Below are 14,535 nucleotides of genomic sequence, written 5' to 3'. Positions count from 1 at the left end.
AGAAATGCATTCATAGGAATATTTTTTTTCTATGCAGATAATCCAGCTTTTGCTGAAGGAATTGGATGAGGAGCCGGGATGAGGAACAGCGCCTCCAAATCTGAGACCATCATATTGAGCCAGAAAAGGATAGAGTGCCTCCCCAGAGTTGGGGACAGGGTGTTACCCCATGTGTAGGAATTTAAGTATCTCAGGGTCTTGTTCACAAATAAGGAACAATTTGATTGATAGGTGGATTGGTAATGCATCTGCAGTGATATGAGCGCTATACCAATCTTTTGTGGTAGGACAGAGTTGAGTAGAAGTGTGAAGCTCTCGATTTGCTGGTTGATCTACGTTTCTACCCTCATCTTTGATTACGAGGTTTGGGTAGTGTCTAAAAGAATGAGATCGCTGACACAAGCGGCCAAAATGAGTGTCCGCTACCGGATTTCTGAGCTCTCCCTTAGAGATAGGACGAGAAGCTCGGTCATCCAGGAGGAACTAAGAGTAGAGTCACTACTTCTCCATGTTGAACGGAGCCAGTTGAGGTGATCTGGCCATCTGGTTTGGATGCCTCCTGGACCCGTCCCAGTCATGTGCCACTGGGAGGAGACGTAGAGGAAGTCCCAGGACACAGTGGGGAGATTATTTATATTTCTCAGCTGGCCTGGGAATGTCTTGGGATCTCCCCAGAGGAGTTGACCCAAGTGGCTGGAAAGAGGGAAGTCTGGGCCTCCCTACTCAGCCCTCACCACCCGATCCAGGATAAGCGGAAGATAATTGATGGATGGATGGATGGATGGATGGATGGATGGATGGATGGATGGATGGATGGATGGATGGATGGATGGATGGATGGATGGATGGATGGATGGATGGATGGATGGATGGATGGATGGATGGAAGTTCCTGTTTTTAATCATTGAAAAAGTCTTTGTTTCCATTTCATGTTTTCTTGTCTTTGTCCCTTCTCCCTTTAGCTGTGTCGAACTTGGATATAGAGAGCAAGCTGTCGGCGCACTATCAGGCTCCATGGCACCAGCAACACAACGTGTTTCACCCGTGCACCAGACCGCCGTGTCTGGAGGAGCTCCACAGAAATGCCCACCTGAGTCTTAGAGCTCTGCATCGTGGTGAGAGCAATATAGACGCAAAGCAGCAATGTGTTTGGTGCCTTTTTACAGATGATCAGTTTTTATGTATGTTTTTGAATGCGCAGACGAACAACAGCATCAGCTTTCTTCAAGTCGAGAGAGAAACAGTGTGACCATCTCCATCTCCGTGGCGCCACCTATGCCCACCTTTCCCTCACCGCATAGCATCCGGCGGCAACAGAGGAGTCGACTCGCACGAGCGGTATGATTTTTTTCAGACAGGGCATAGAACCTGTTTCATAAAAGATACCTAGTAAACAGAGAGTCAGCAACCCATCAATACTTTCTATGGTAAAGAAAAACACTTTACAGGGTTAATGAGAGCAATAGCTAAATTTAGTGAGAAAGAGAGACAGCTACACAAAGAATCACTGGGTAGAAGTGCTTTCTATGGGAAAGGAAAACACCGCCAATGGATTAATTCAAGCAAGATACGCAGTTAACACGAACGCATGGTCAATTAACTCATGTTACAGACAAAATGTACCTGAAACATTTTCAGTTGCTACACATTTTACATGGGCTTTGTATGTATTTTTCAGAGGAAAATTTCAATTTAACGCAAATTCCTTGTTTTATTATTCATAAATATATAAAATGGATAAAACTTTATTTGAAGAGGTGTGCATAAAACTGACATGACACTGTCAAAAACATGACATAACATCTGTCATGAACATAAAGATTAAATTATCAATTTACAAAATCATGCAAAGTTGGCACTTTTAATGGACTTTTAATGCAACTTTTAGAGCAACTTTGCATTAAAAGAGTCATTATTTACCGAATGACACTTCATGACAACTGTCATAAACATTTATAAAGACTTCTTTATATTCATGACAGATGTTATGTCATGTTTATGACAGTGTCATGTCAGCCTTCCGCACACCCCTTCAAATAAAGTGTTACCATAAAAGATAGTCAAATAACTTGAAACTTTTTCTAATTTTGTCATGCAGCAAGAGAGAGCAGAGAGGGAACGAGAGCTGGAGTATCAACCCAGAAAGGTGTGTTTTTGCATATCAGCATATCCTGAAAAGAGGAGTGCTTCTTTTTCTTTCTGTCCAAATACTGCACTACAGCTCCAACCCAATGAAGATTTGTCTTATATATATATATATATATATATATATATATATATATATATATATATATATATATATATATATTATAATAAGCATGGTGTAAAAAATTATATCCAAGTCTACATTTTAGAATTGGTCTCTTTCAGAGATTGGTAAGTATCCCAAAAAGAGCAAAACAAGCTGGGTTCAATTACTAACTGCTCATCTTTACTTGATGAGACATACACTCACACCCTTTACAATGTTCAACTAATACTTAATTACATTACTTGTGCACATTTTATATGTACAAGTCACAGTTTTAACGTTGCTGCTGTTGAACTTAGTCACAAAGGTGCTGCCCTTGTGCAAGAGTGATTGGTTGGAAATTATGATTTATGCCAAACAGCTGACTTTTACTTTATTAGAATTGGGTTAATTTTAATTTATTATTTAAAGAAAAGAATGGAGTTTATTCAAATCTGTGATGCTTAGGGTGTCTTGTTTTGTAGCACTGATTTTAATTCTTTCCATTTTGAATCTTCTGAAGGAGAGGACTGTCAAAGAAACAGAGATCCAGGCCACAGAGAGAAAGGTAAGGGATTCAATTAATGGCACAGTATTGTCTTATTTTTCTTATGTTTGCAAAAAAGAAACATTGTTTTTTATTTTTATGTTTTGTTAAGCTACAAGAGAGGCCTGGTAGAGAGGAGGATATGAAAACAATCGAAAGGAAGGTGAGAAGTTTGCAACTACACAGAATATTTACTTAAGTTTGGAAAGAAGAATATTCTCATTCATTTGTCATATTTTGATTTCATTTCAACAATTTTATTTACCAATATATTTTTTTGTTGTTGCTTTTGATAACTCATGGTATTGTGTTTTCATTTAATTTTGTTTGTTGTATTTTGTGTTCATAGTTTGAGTGCTTTTACTCACTTGAAACTATTGAAGGTTGCATCTTCATTCCATGGAATAGAAAGGTATCCAAACTTTGTTTTGCTTAAACCTTTGTGTTTTTGTTTTTTCTTCTATCTCTTGCCAGCGTAAAAAAAATCCCAGTGGTTTATAGTGAGCTAAATCACATGTAACATTTTGCATATCTCTTCCAGGTTACCTCCATAGAGAAAAGTGAAAGCAGTGAGGTGATTGGAGGCCAAACAGCCAAGGCCGTAAACCACAGTGCCCCCTCAGCCCAAGACAAGCAGGCGAACTGGTCAAAGGAAAACGTCCCACCATCAGATCAGAAGACAAATGGCGATTCTCAAGCGGTCTCCTCATGCATTATTCCCATTAACGTCACAGGTAAAATTAACAGGGAAAAAAAGGATTTGATTGAATGCTTTTCACATTCATAGGCAAAAGTACTTCAGCAGTTGCTCCACAATAGGAGATGATACAAAGACTACATGGAAACACACACAATTTAGCCACAAAACTAAACTTAGCACAGAAACTGCATTGAGTTTGGTCAGTGATTTCTTTATTCTAACGATGCTTATTAGCAGTACATCTTATACCACTGGGAAGCCTGTTTATTTCCCTTTAAATGGTGTCATATTTGAGCAGCATTGTTTGGTTTGTGGGTTGAGGCCATGAAAGAATTGTTAAATCTTTTCTGCCTATCTCTGTTGTTTGTTATTGTTTACTTGATTAGTATTTTGAAGTATAATGTAATGTGTCCGGTCGATAATTGCTATGCATTGGTTTGGCTATGATAACTATTAATAAATGCCAAAAGGAATAATTAAAATGAGTAATTTAATTAATAAATTTACTACATTGGTCCACCATCTGACTATCAGGAAATAATAGTAAAATAGTTTCCAGTCTACATTATTGTTTTAAGAAGAAATGTCTGATAGGGCTTGAAATAACAATAAATGAAGGATTAAGTTCAGCACTGATAATTCAACCTTCCAGCTGAGCTAGTGACTCTCAGCTAAACTACCAAGTAAAAATGAACAAAATAATGAAAACTAATACAATATAAAAAAGCATTTGAACAGTGAAAACGAACAAATAAAATGATGCAGCGTTGTCACACAAGTCATTATGAACTTTAGACGTTCTTTAGAATAGGGGAACCTCAGTGAGTTGAGTGGAGAATGAACAAAGGAAGTCGTGATGGTGTGATCAGAGGGAACTTCTGCAGTGGCAGGCTGGGGAAGCAACGTGGGACTGGTGCACACGAGCAGCGTGTGGGGGGGCCTTGGCTCCTCTTCTCCCAGCTCCGGGGAGCGCTTTCTGGCCTGGGGCAAGCATGATCAGAAAGACCGTGGGGCAAGCATTGGGTTGGACTGGCAGATGCAGGCAGCATGTGTGGAGCTGTGGTTCCTCTTCTCTCAGGACGGTGTCTTTGATCCTGCCTACTCAGTTGTAGTAGGCAGGATCAAAGACACTGTCTTTTTTGGGGGGGAATCTATCATTAATTTCATTATTTTTGCAGAATTTCTAATAAGCTTGCTCACGCTTATCTTCAGCTGAAATATGTTAGTTAGCCAGTTGGCCAATTGCAAACCAATCAGTTTTTATTCCAGGGTTTCTTTGAAGATGAAGTCCTATTTTTTTGCCAGCAAAGAAGGGTGTCAGGCACTAGTCTTCCTGATGCAGTCCTTGAAAGCTACAGAATAAGAGATAAAAACGTCCTATTCTCCATGTCTAGTGATCACGCTTTTCCAGGTTGTTTTCTGTGTGTAATTCAGCTCCTCATGTCTGGGTTCCAACACAGAGAAGCTTCAGAACACAACCACAACCACCTGGTAACTCCTTCTCATGCTGGTCACCAGCTTGGTTACACACTTCTGTAGGATGGAATCCCCCCTACCCAGCATTTGCTGCAAATCAGGAGATGTATAGTTGGTCTGGTGTGGACAGCACTTTTAAGTTTATACCCACAAGTGTTAATTGGTGCTGCGGTCATGACTGAAAACAAACCATTCCATCCATGCCACACTTCCATATTCTGCAGGTAATCTCTGCTATGTTCAGCTTTGTTGGCGTGAGTATTTTTCTCATGAATAGAGTTGAGGTCCATAAGAGTACATGTATATGATTGTCAGTGTATAATCAATCCACATCCTCAACCCTGCAGCTCAAACCACAATTCAATTATTTATTGGGAAATAAACAGACAAATACAACAGAGTAAGATTTAACGTCAAGAAGATTTATTACAACAAAGAAAGAAAAACACAAATATCTCCTCATTGTTCTAAATATATTTGGCAAGGATGTTTTAAGCAATATATTATTTTGTTAATTTTCAGCACTAGTAAATCATTTGGGCACATGATCATTAGTGAGAATCTGCACTGCTCTGCTTCAGACTTGTAAATGTCTACTGGCTTCTCTGTTGTCAAAGCAGGAGTCGGGTTTGACAGAGAGGCCAGTGCCCGATGCTCTCTAGTTCACTCCCAGTCGGTGCTTCAGAGAAGAAGGAAGCTGAGGAGGAGAAAGACTATCACTGGAATACCCAAACGGGTACAGCAGGACATGGGTATGTTAATGCAGATACATGTAGGTTGATGTTAGGATTCACATGACTTATTCACAGTTGCCACATCATGAAGAAAATGTATATATACTTTATTTCATTTAATTTCAGACTCAGATGAATCACCTGTGGCAAGAGAGCGTACAGTGATCATCCACGCCAATTCACATCAGCTATCTCTCTGTCAAGAGGACCTCTCAATTAGTGGGCGTCTCCATCACACTCGTGACTCTGGCTGCCAGACAGATGATTTCCTTATAGCATGTATGTTTCAGATCACAAAGTATGGAGAATGTCACTGCAAGTTAAAATTTGAAATAGGGAAAGATATTTTTAGCAGAAAAGATTGATTGGTAATTGTTTGGTTTAGCCTTTAAAATCAATGCCGTTGCTTTGCTAGAATAGAGCTATCTGTTTACATTCATCTTCGACTCATATCTATTGGTTCAGACAGTGAAAATAAAAACATCTGTGATTCTCTCTTCTGGTTCTACCTTTTAGGTACAGCTGCTCCCTCCAGAAGGCGCATTAGAGCTCAGCGCAACCATCAAGGGATCCCTGCCTCTCTGTCCCATTCTACGGGTAACATTTCCTCCTTGGGTGACCAGTCGGACTCAACATACACAACAGCCTCTACACATGGTGGCCGCTTACGCTCACGTAGCCTTCCAAGAGAGGGCGGCCGTCTAATTGACAGTGACGAAGACGATGATGACAACTATGATGATGATGATGAAGATGAGGATTTATCACCTTATGAAGCAGAGGACTTCATTCCATCCGGACCAAGTCCAAGAATGAAGATGATGATGATGAAGGATGAAGAAGAGAGTACAGATGATCAGGCAGCCCCTGAGCCACTGCAACTTGGAAGCCTAAAAAGACTGCAGAGGTCTAGTGAAAGAGACAGGGGCAGCGGAGGAGGTGGGAGTCCAGAACATAGCTGGATGGAGAGGGGTCGTTCTCGCTTGCCCCGCAAGGCTGACATGGGTAGCTGTGAAATTTCATCCAGTTCTGATACTTTTAGCAGCCCTATTCACTCAGTGTCTACTACAGGTGTTCTAGGCAGTCATGTGGACCACAAGGAGGACCACCAGTCGTCAAGTGGAAACTGGAGTGGCTCCAGCTCCACTTGCCCCTCACAAACATCTGAAACCATCCCCCCTCCCTCTTCTCCACCCCTGACAGGCTCTTCCCACTGTGATTCAGAGTTATCACTTAATACAGCACCCAATGCCATTGATGAGGGATTTTCCCTGGATCCTTCCTACCACTCTGACCTCAGGCCCCAGAGTCAAGGCCACAGATCAAGCTCTTTTACATCATCAGCCACAGACCAGCTAGATGATGCAGGGGTCAGTACAGCCAGCGAAGGGGAGTGGACATACCCCCAAGACCAAGATCAAACCGATCCAGATCAAGACCCAGATCCCACCCAAAAGCTAAGTGAAAGCCACCAGTTTCTTCAAGAATACAGCTCAATGGAAGGTCTTAATGACCAACCATGTTTCAGTAAACAGAAAACAAATGCTGAAAAAGAGCCTGGGTCTCATTACCCCTCTGATACAGAAGGTTTCTACTCATCCTCTGTGAATCTTGGGGAGTATAATCAGACCTACAGAGAATACACATGTAACTATGCAGACCTCGGGCCTGATTGTCATCAGTCCAACACTGTGGCAAAACGATTATCTCATGGAGGTTATTCTCGGCCTCCACTTGAGTTCAAAACAGGCACTATGACTTTAGGGAGGACTTGCCGTCCTTTAAGGAAATCAAAAATCAAACCTCCACCACCCAAGCGAACATCTTCACTAAAGGAAACCAATAGTAGTGTTGATGTTGGAACAGACACACAAGCAGATAAGGATCAACCAAAGATGGTTAGTGAGCAAGAACTTACCTCGTCTTCCACAGATATGAAGCTGGAACTGGACCTGGAACTTGGAGGAGCTCCAGAACCATTACAGTCATCTTGTCTAGTTGCAGAGTCTTTAGGAACTTGGGGCATGGGACTGGGGGGAGCCATGGACATAGTAGAGCCCATGTCCTTTAGCTCTGCAGATACACACTCATTTAAGGATGAAGGTGCTGTGCAGTCTGACTATGCAGATCTGTGGCTTCACAACAGTGAGCTTAAGTCTAACAATGGTGAGTACGCATCAATGTCTAACTCAAGCACAGCTACAGGCACCACTGTTATGGATTGTATGAAGTCACCAGACAGCTCTTCCTCTTCCACAGAAACGCAAATCCAGGCTGTTGCACAGACCTTAGAGTCCAAGGAAAGCAGTCCATCTCTTCCATCTGGAGACTTTAAACTTGGGTCACCTGAGAAACTGGCCGGCCTAGCCTCACCATCAAGTGGCTATTCCAGCCAATCAGAAACCCCAACATCAACCTTACCCTCATCTTCAGCAGCCTTCTTCCCAGGACCACTGTCCCCTTCAACTGGCAAGAGAAAACCTAAAGTGCCAGAAAGGAAGTCATCTCTCTCTTCCTTGCAACAGTTTCCCAGAGATGGGGCTTCCATTTCATTTTGCAATAAGAGAGATCCAGACTTTCCACCTCCACCTTCTCAACTTGATCTCAATGTTCTACATGGAGGCTATGTGAGACACACTTTATCCCACCGAGGATACCACATGCACACCCTTCACCACAACAAACACAGAGTTGCAAATGTTTTGTCCGCTGGACCAAAAATAATGGTCCCCGAGATAACCAATACCAACCCACCACCAAGTTCAGGCTCTGCTTTAACAAGTCCAAACGTTCTGTCAGTTACTCCATCAACAATTCGTTCAGTGCAGCTTCATTCAGTTAGCCAATCTTCAGAGCCACAGAGTACTTCCACAACATACCAGGACACAGCGAATGGAACTGAGACTGTAACAAGGCCAAAATGTCCCCCAAGTGGTTCCACCCTGGCTCCTCCCCCTGTTAATACCAGGCCTCTCCCTCCCAGAAGGCCACCTCCCAGACCCCCATGTCATGATCACACCTCTTCTCCTGAACGTTCACAGCCACCTCCACCTGGTCGCCATCCTGATGGACCTCCATCGTATGAAAGTCTGCTTCTAAGGCAGGACCGGTATGGACCAGGAACCTTTTGGGCCATGACTGCCTTCAGAACAAGGATGGACCCTTCGTCTGACATCTCTGAAGACAGTTCACCCCTGCATAGACCAGTTCCACGTGCTCCACACCCTTCACCTGTGGATCTCCACACTCATATTCACTCACACACAGAGTTCAGGGGGCTCACCCACTCAACACATGCACGTTCCGAGTTTAGAGTTTTGGGGGAGCGCTCGTTCTCCCAGGATGACGACGAGGACGAGGATGAGGAGGAAGAGGAAGAAGAAGAGCAGGTAAAAGAGCTGCAGAGGGCTGCATGTTCCAGAGGAGGAATGCGATCGGACCACCCTCCTCCCCCAGCCTATGAATTTGCTGGGGGATCCCACTTAAACTCAGGGCCATGGGCTAGTCCTGTCAAAGTGCCTGGCAACACAACAGAGGCATCGCATCCTTACCTAATCAGCGATGCAAGGAAAGGAGGACAAGAAGTGCATGAAGAAGAGAGGGAAGTGATATCAGGTGCTACCAGAAGTGCCCATCCTCACCAACTCCAAGAGAGCAAGGATGACTCCACCACTCCTGACACTGAGGATTACTTCAGCAAAGGTAAGCTGAAAAACTAAATCAAACTAAACTAAGTTTGTTTACTGCATATTACAGAACATAAACAGTGCACTGGGTGGGGGTCTTGCTTGTAATGGTTTTGAAGCAAACACACATTATGGTGAAACCAAGTTTTCTGTGTCCTCATAAGGTAGATACGCTATTGTCCTCTGTTAGAAGTTGTTTTCTTTCCCATTTCAACTTACATTGTATTGAATCCAGCTTCATATTAGTCCAAACATTGTCTACCCACCGAATAAACCAGTCCACTGTGGTGATCAGCCAATGAGCAAATCTCATTTTAAGCACAAATTTAAAGAGTAGTATTTAGTAAAGAGCAGTATGTTTTAGCATATGTACTCAGACAACCAGAAAACATATCAAGGAGATTTTGTGTTCCACAGATTCCACACCAAGTGATAATTCACTTTCCCCTCTGATGGATGACACCAAAGTGGATGACGACATTATTATTACATCCCCTAACAAGAGTCGTACAACAGAGGACCTTTTTGCCATGATACACAGGTATTTGTACAGTTTGCACTTCGATTGCCTTTAGTGCTTCTACACTGTATATGTTGCAATGCAACTTTAGACTATTTCAAGTTTACGAAGTTTATGTTTATTCACTGACAATGTTCCTTTGTACTATTTTGTAATTTCTTTATTCAGATCCAAAAGAAAGGTCCTTGGCCGTAAAGATTCAGGAGACCTAAACGTGAAATCTCGTCTTTGCCCTGTGTCAGCTGTAACCCCCAGTAATGTTTCCACTGGTGTTGTCCCTCCAGCTCCTCCTCTTAACTTTCCTGCTACTTTAGCCAATGCCGTTGGGTCACAGAGAGCTCCTGTTCCAATCTATCGTAGTGCTAAGAAATCCAGCACATCCAACGAGGAGTTTAAACTTCTTTTGCTAAAGAAAGGCAGCAGGTCTGATTCTAGCTACCGCATGTCAGCGACAGAGATTTTGAAGAGCCCCATTACCCCTAAAACACCAGGGGAGTACCTTCAAGAAGGTTCAATTAGACAGGCAGAGGAGCAATCTTCTATGCCACAGGAGCCCCCAATCTCTGGTTTGGACCCAATCCAGATACCAGGCCTTTTTCCTCGGACCAACTCGGAAAGTTTCACTCCCAAAACACTCCCCATGTCAGCTGCATCTCGACAGGGACGTTCTCGGATCCCCCCGGTTGCTAACAGCAGTCGCTACAGTACACGCAGTCGCCTCTACACAGCGCCCATGCAAGCCATTTCAGAAGGGGAGACAGAAAACTCAGATGGGAGCCCTCATGATGATAGATCGTCATAAAATGACCTGATAAGAACTTTTGCCCGTTCTTAGCTGTTTTCTGGATTTTCAAAACCTGCACTTCTCTTTTTCACCGGTGGAGGAATTCCTGCAACTTTTCAAATCTGACTGTTGCTGAAATGCACTCAGCTAAAAGCTAACTGTTAAAAAGTGGCAGACTGTTGTGAGATAGAGAATCGTTAAAGGATTATAATTAAATCCTGAAAATATATCTAAATACCTTATTTAGTGAAGAATAGTTTCATTCTTTAAAAGTGCAAGGAATATTTTGGTTGAACGGGCCTTTTTCTAAAAAAATTAATAAATAAATAAATAAAATCTCAAGTATTTGGAAAATGATAGGACATAATATTGTGACAAAGTGAGTGTGCATGTAGAGGCACATGCAATCTTTACTAATATTTCTACTTTTTGTGTTTTCAATGGTGCGGGTGCACGTATGTCACTTGGGGACTGATTTACTACTTCATTTAAAAATGATTTCCACATTTTGTATTCTTTCAACCTATGGTGCCCACTGCATCAGCCAGACTTCCTAGACTCTTTACTCAGTATTCCTGCCAACAAGCAAAGTCGGTTCGATGTGAAAGTCACTAGCAAAAGTCTCAACTCAGCACCAAGTTTTTTATTATATTTACATCTGCAGACCTGCCATAAAGTATATTACAAAGAGCCAATCTTATATTTGTTGACTAAAATGATATCCAAATACTAACATGATGCATGTATTTTTGTAAAAATGCGCCTCAGAAAATGATAAGACTTCAACTTGTTGCATGACCTATGTGGAAAGAATCCCTGATCCTAGTTTCTGTCAACATTTTTGTACTTCTTTTGTATTACAGGAGAATCGATTACGTCACTGCGAAAGATATGAGTTGCATTTACGCTGCATAGATCAAAACAGATTTTTCTTTGAGTATCGAAAAACAGAAGGAGCAAGGGCTTGCACCTATTTGTCTATCATCCAGGCTAATTTTGGACAATCGCACAGTGGCCTTTCTCTTACAGAGTTGGTTGCGGCAGGGCATTTGAAAGTCCCTGAACGTATAAATTTATATGAAGCTACATGCAAAGTTTCACTAAAATTAAATCTCACGCTTGTCAAAAGCTTACATTAAAATGTATTGCTCCTTCCAGCTGCTAGCAAAAGTTGCCATTCCAGAAAAAAAGGAAATGTGCGTTTCATTGCAAATTTAAGTGAACCAGTGAGGGCAGATGGTGAAAATGCTTTAGAAGGACTTCAATCTGTTGGACTAGAGTTTAACTTGGTATGGTTTCACAGATCCAGCCTCGTTTTGCACTTCGTGATACACAAGAATAGAAGAAAGATATATCTTATAATGAAATCCATGTATATTTGTACTGAATAGAAAGCTCTAATCTATATTGAAATTACGAGAACTTTTATGGGTAACCAATCTGCGTGTAGCAAAGAACAGGTCTCACTGAACATTACACATGATTTCCTTTTTTTTTATTTAGCAGTGTACTGTTCGCCTCTCCTTGTTGCCTCTCCTTCATTTGCACTGACCCAGTAGCATTAGACAGGTGAAAGTTCAACTCCAGTGGCTAATAAACCATTCTGATTTATACTTCAAACCTAACATATCACATAATTTCAAAAAGAGAGAAGACAACAACAGTAAACAACAGTATGACATAACATTGATGGTTCATCTATTACTGCTGCAAGGGTAAGAAGAGATTTGCCCTTTGAATAGATATACATATGTGGAAAGCTTGAACTCTCACCTGCCTACCAGAAAAAACACAACACATATACTTCTTATGTTTAGAGACCATGCTTCAATTGAAACCATTCACTGTATTCTGTGAATACCTCAGAAATCATGTCTGTTTTATCATGATAGATAGATAGATAGATAGATAGATAGATAGATAGATAGATAGATAGATAGATAGATAGATAGATAGATAGATAGATAGATAGATAGATAGATAGATAGATAGATAGATAGATAGATAGATAGATAGATAGATAGATAGATAGATAGATAGATAGAACACAACTGTCTGAAACTCAGCGAATCTAATGCAGAACTGACACTGTGTAAGATGGAGAGCGTAAAAAAGCTGTGAACTGACTAGAATTTTACATTCATCAAATTTCTAAAGCGCACTTGTTCCTGTCCACTGTTTTATTTGTTGTGTTTTTTTTATCGCATGCAATAAATAAAAGGGGGAGGGTAGGGCAGGGGAGAGGGGAGAAAAGAAAATGACGGCACCTATTCATTATTTTTATCTGCAGGATTTCTCCACAATAAAAAAAAAAAAAGATTTAGTATTTTCTGTTTAAATGTCCAGTTGAATAGTGTGTTCTATAGATGTACAAACTGTCTGGCTGATTCTGTTCTGTATAGTTGTGCTCACACACAGGGGTTTATCATGTACTGTATATTTCCTCACTGGACAATCACGCATTTAAGAGACTGTAAAGTAATGGATATAGGATCTGTCTGGATGGTGAAACTCAACAGCTTCGGTGCTGGAGCTCGGTCTCCCTGGAGCTGTGGAAGTGAGAAAGCTATTTCCTGAAGAAACCAGTAAAAGTGTACATCTGGACCGTCTGCTTTGGATGACATGTACAAATAAGCGAAAAAACACAGAAATGGAAACGGAAATATCAATGCATAAACATGTGGGTCGGGTGGCATGATCAGAAAGTCATTGTCTGTTTGACTCATAGTTGAATTTTGTTGCTCCAGCAAACATTATTATTGAACATGATGAATCTGAAAATATTGTGACATATTTGACCATTTATTTAGAGGGATTTGTCCATACTGTACTTCCTACTGGTACGGTGGGAATATCTGACGACTGTTTCTTTAATTTTAAAAGCAGTGAATGGAAGATTTATTAAAACCTTTTGATTAGGGATACAGACTTTGATGCATCCTTGCAGGCTCGTTACACTGTAATATCTGAGTCCTGAGAAGCTTGGGAATAACAACATAAGGATAGAAAACTTTATAAAGTTTATTCCCAACTTTGAAATATAACAATAACCACATATTTTTCTTCAAATGTGTACAGTATGGAATATCACTAAACAGACTAAAAATATCTGACTGAGCAGGAAAAAAACTGTAGGCAATGATAAAACTATAAAACACACGCACACACGCACACGCACACCCACACACACCCACACACACACACACACACACACTAACTGTTTCAATGTAGTTCCATGTTCAAAACTAGCTAGAACTTAACAGATTTCAATCTCTTTTGTATTTTTGTATAAATCTGTAAATATGTTTTTGAAGGAGAAAAAAAATCATTGGAAATTCTTTCTTTTGTAAAATAAATAAATAAAAGATTAAAAACAAAATCTTGTTTTCTCCTTTTATGTCAATATTTAAAAGATGTTACTTTGGTCTTTCACATTTTTTACTGTGATTAACGTTCTGCTATTTATTAATTAATGTATTATTTTTTAAATATTTCTAAGTGCTTATTGTGGATTTAAAATAAATGTCATGCAATGTTGTCCTTGCCGTGAAACATTAAACCTCTCGTTTCACTATTTGCTCCCCATGAGAACAAAGTGTACTAGCAGAGAATTTACACTAGATGGCAGTCTTTTCCTTTATTAGTTCTAGCTAATATAGAAACAGAAAATCAGATGAGAGATTTTCAGGGCAAATGACGGGGGAAAAACGTGATACAAAGAATTAAAAGAATATGACCGCAAAAGTGATTTTTCAAGTTTAAACCTGAAATATATGTAGGCCTAAGATTAATATTTAAGTATTTTTAAGACGGTGACAGCAAAAAAAAAATGGTCTTTTGTTGCAGTTATGCTAAATT

General features: G+C 40.6%; 1 protein-coding gene across 8 annotated transcripts in view; it reads left to right on the top strand.

The window, feature by feature from the left end:
* nhsb (Nance-Horan syndrome b (congenital cataracts and dental anomalies)) overlaps nt 1-13,758 on the top strand; it is a 48,283-nt gene extending 34,525 nt beyond the window's left edge. For 3 of the 8 annotated variants that reach the window (XM_081605084.1, XM_081605083.1, XM_081605082.1), the window contains exons 2-13: nt 38-1,115; nt 1,202-1,338; nt 2,099-2,146; nt 2,754-2,798; nt 2,890-2,940; nt 3,127-3,189; nt 3,319-3,511; nt 5,571-5,705; nt 5,814-5,966; nt 6,204-9,389; nt 9,791-9,914; nt 10,062-13,758. In XM_081605084.1, the coding sequence (XP_081461210.1) occupies nt 1,276-1,338; nt 2,099-2,146; nt 2,754-2,798; nt 2,890-2,940; nt 3,127-3,189; nt 3,319-3,511; nt 5,571-5,705; nt 5,814-5,966; nt 6,204-9,389; nt 9,791-9,914; nt 10,062-10,695 (4,695 nt within the window). In that variant the 5' untranslated portion in view covers nt 38-1,115; nt 1,202-1,275 and the 3' untranslated portion in view covers nt 10,696-13,758. The remainder of the gene's footprint in view (nt 1-37; nt 1,116-1,201; nt 1,339-2,098; nt 2,147-2,753; nt 2,799-2,889; nt 2,941-3,126; nt 3,190-3,318; nt 3,512-5,570; nt 5,706-5,813; nt 5,967-6,203; nt 9,390-9,790; nt 9,915-10,061) is intronic. The other 5 variants (XM_008404493.3, XM_008404500.3, XM_008404498.3 and 2 more) reach the window with 4 other exon arrangements.
* Nucleotides 13,759-14,535: the final 777 nt, after the last annotated feature.

Source organism: Poecilia reticulata, chromosome 3 (assembly GCF_904066995.2).
Source record: "Poecilia reticulata chromosome 3, P_reticulata-male-v2, whole genome shotgun sequence".
In the NCBI taxonomy this organism is placed as follows: domain Eukaryota; kingdom Metazoa; phylum Chordata; class Actinopteri; order Cyprinodontiformes; family Poeciliidae; genus Poecilia; species Poecilia reticulata.
Note: the sequence above shows the minus strand (reverse complement) of the source record. Positions and strands in the feature narration are given on the sequence as shown.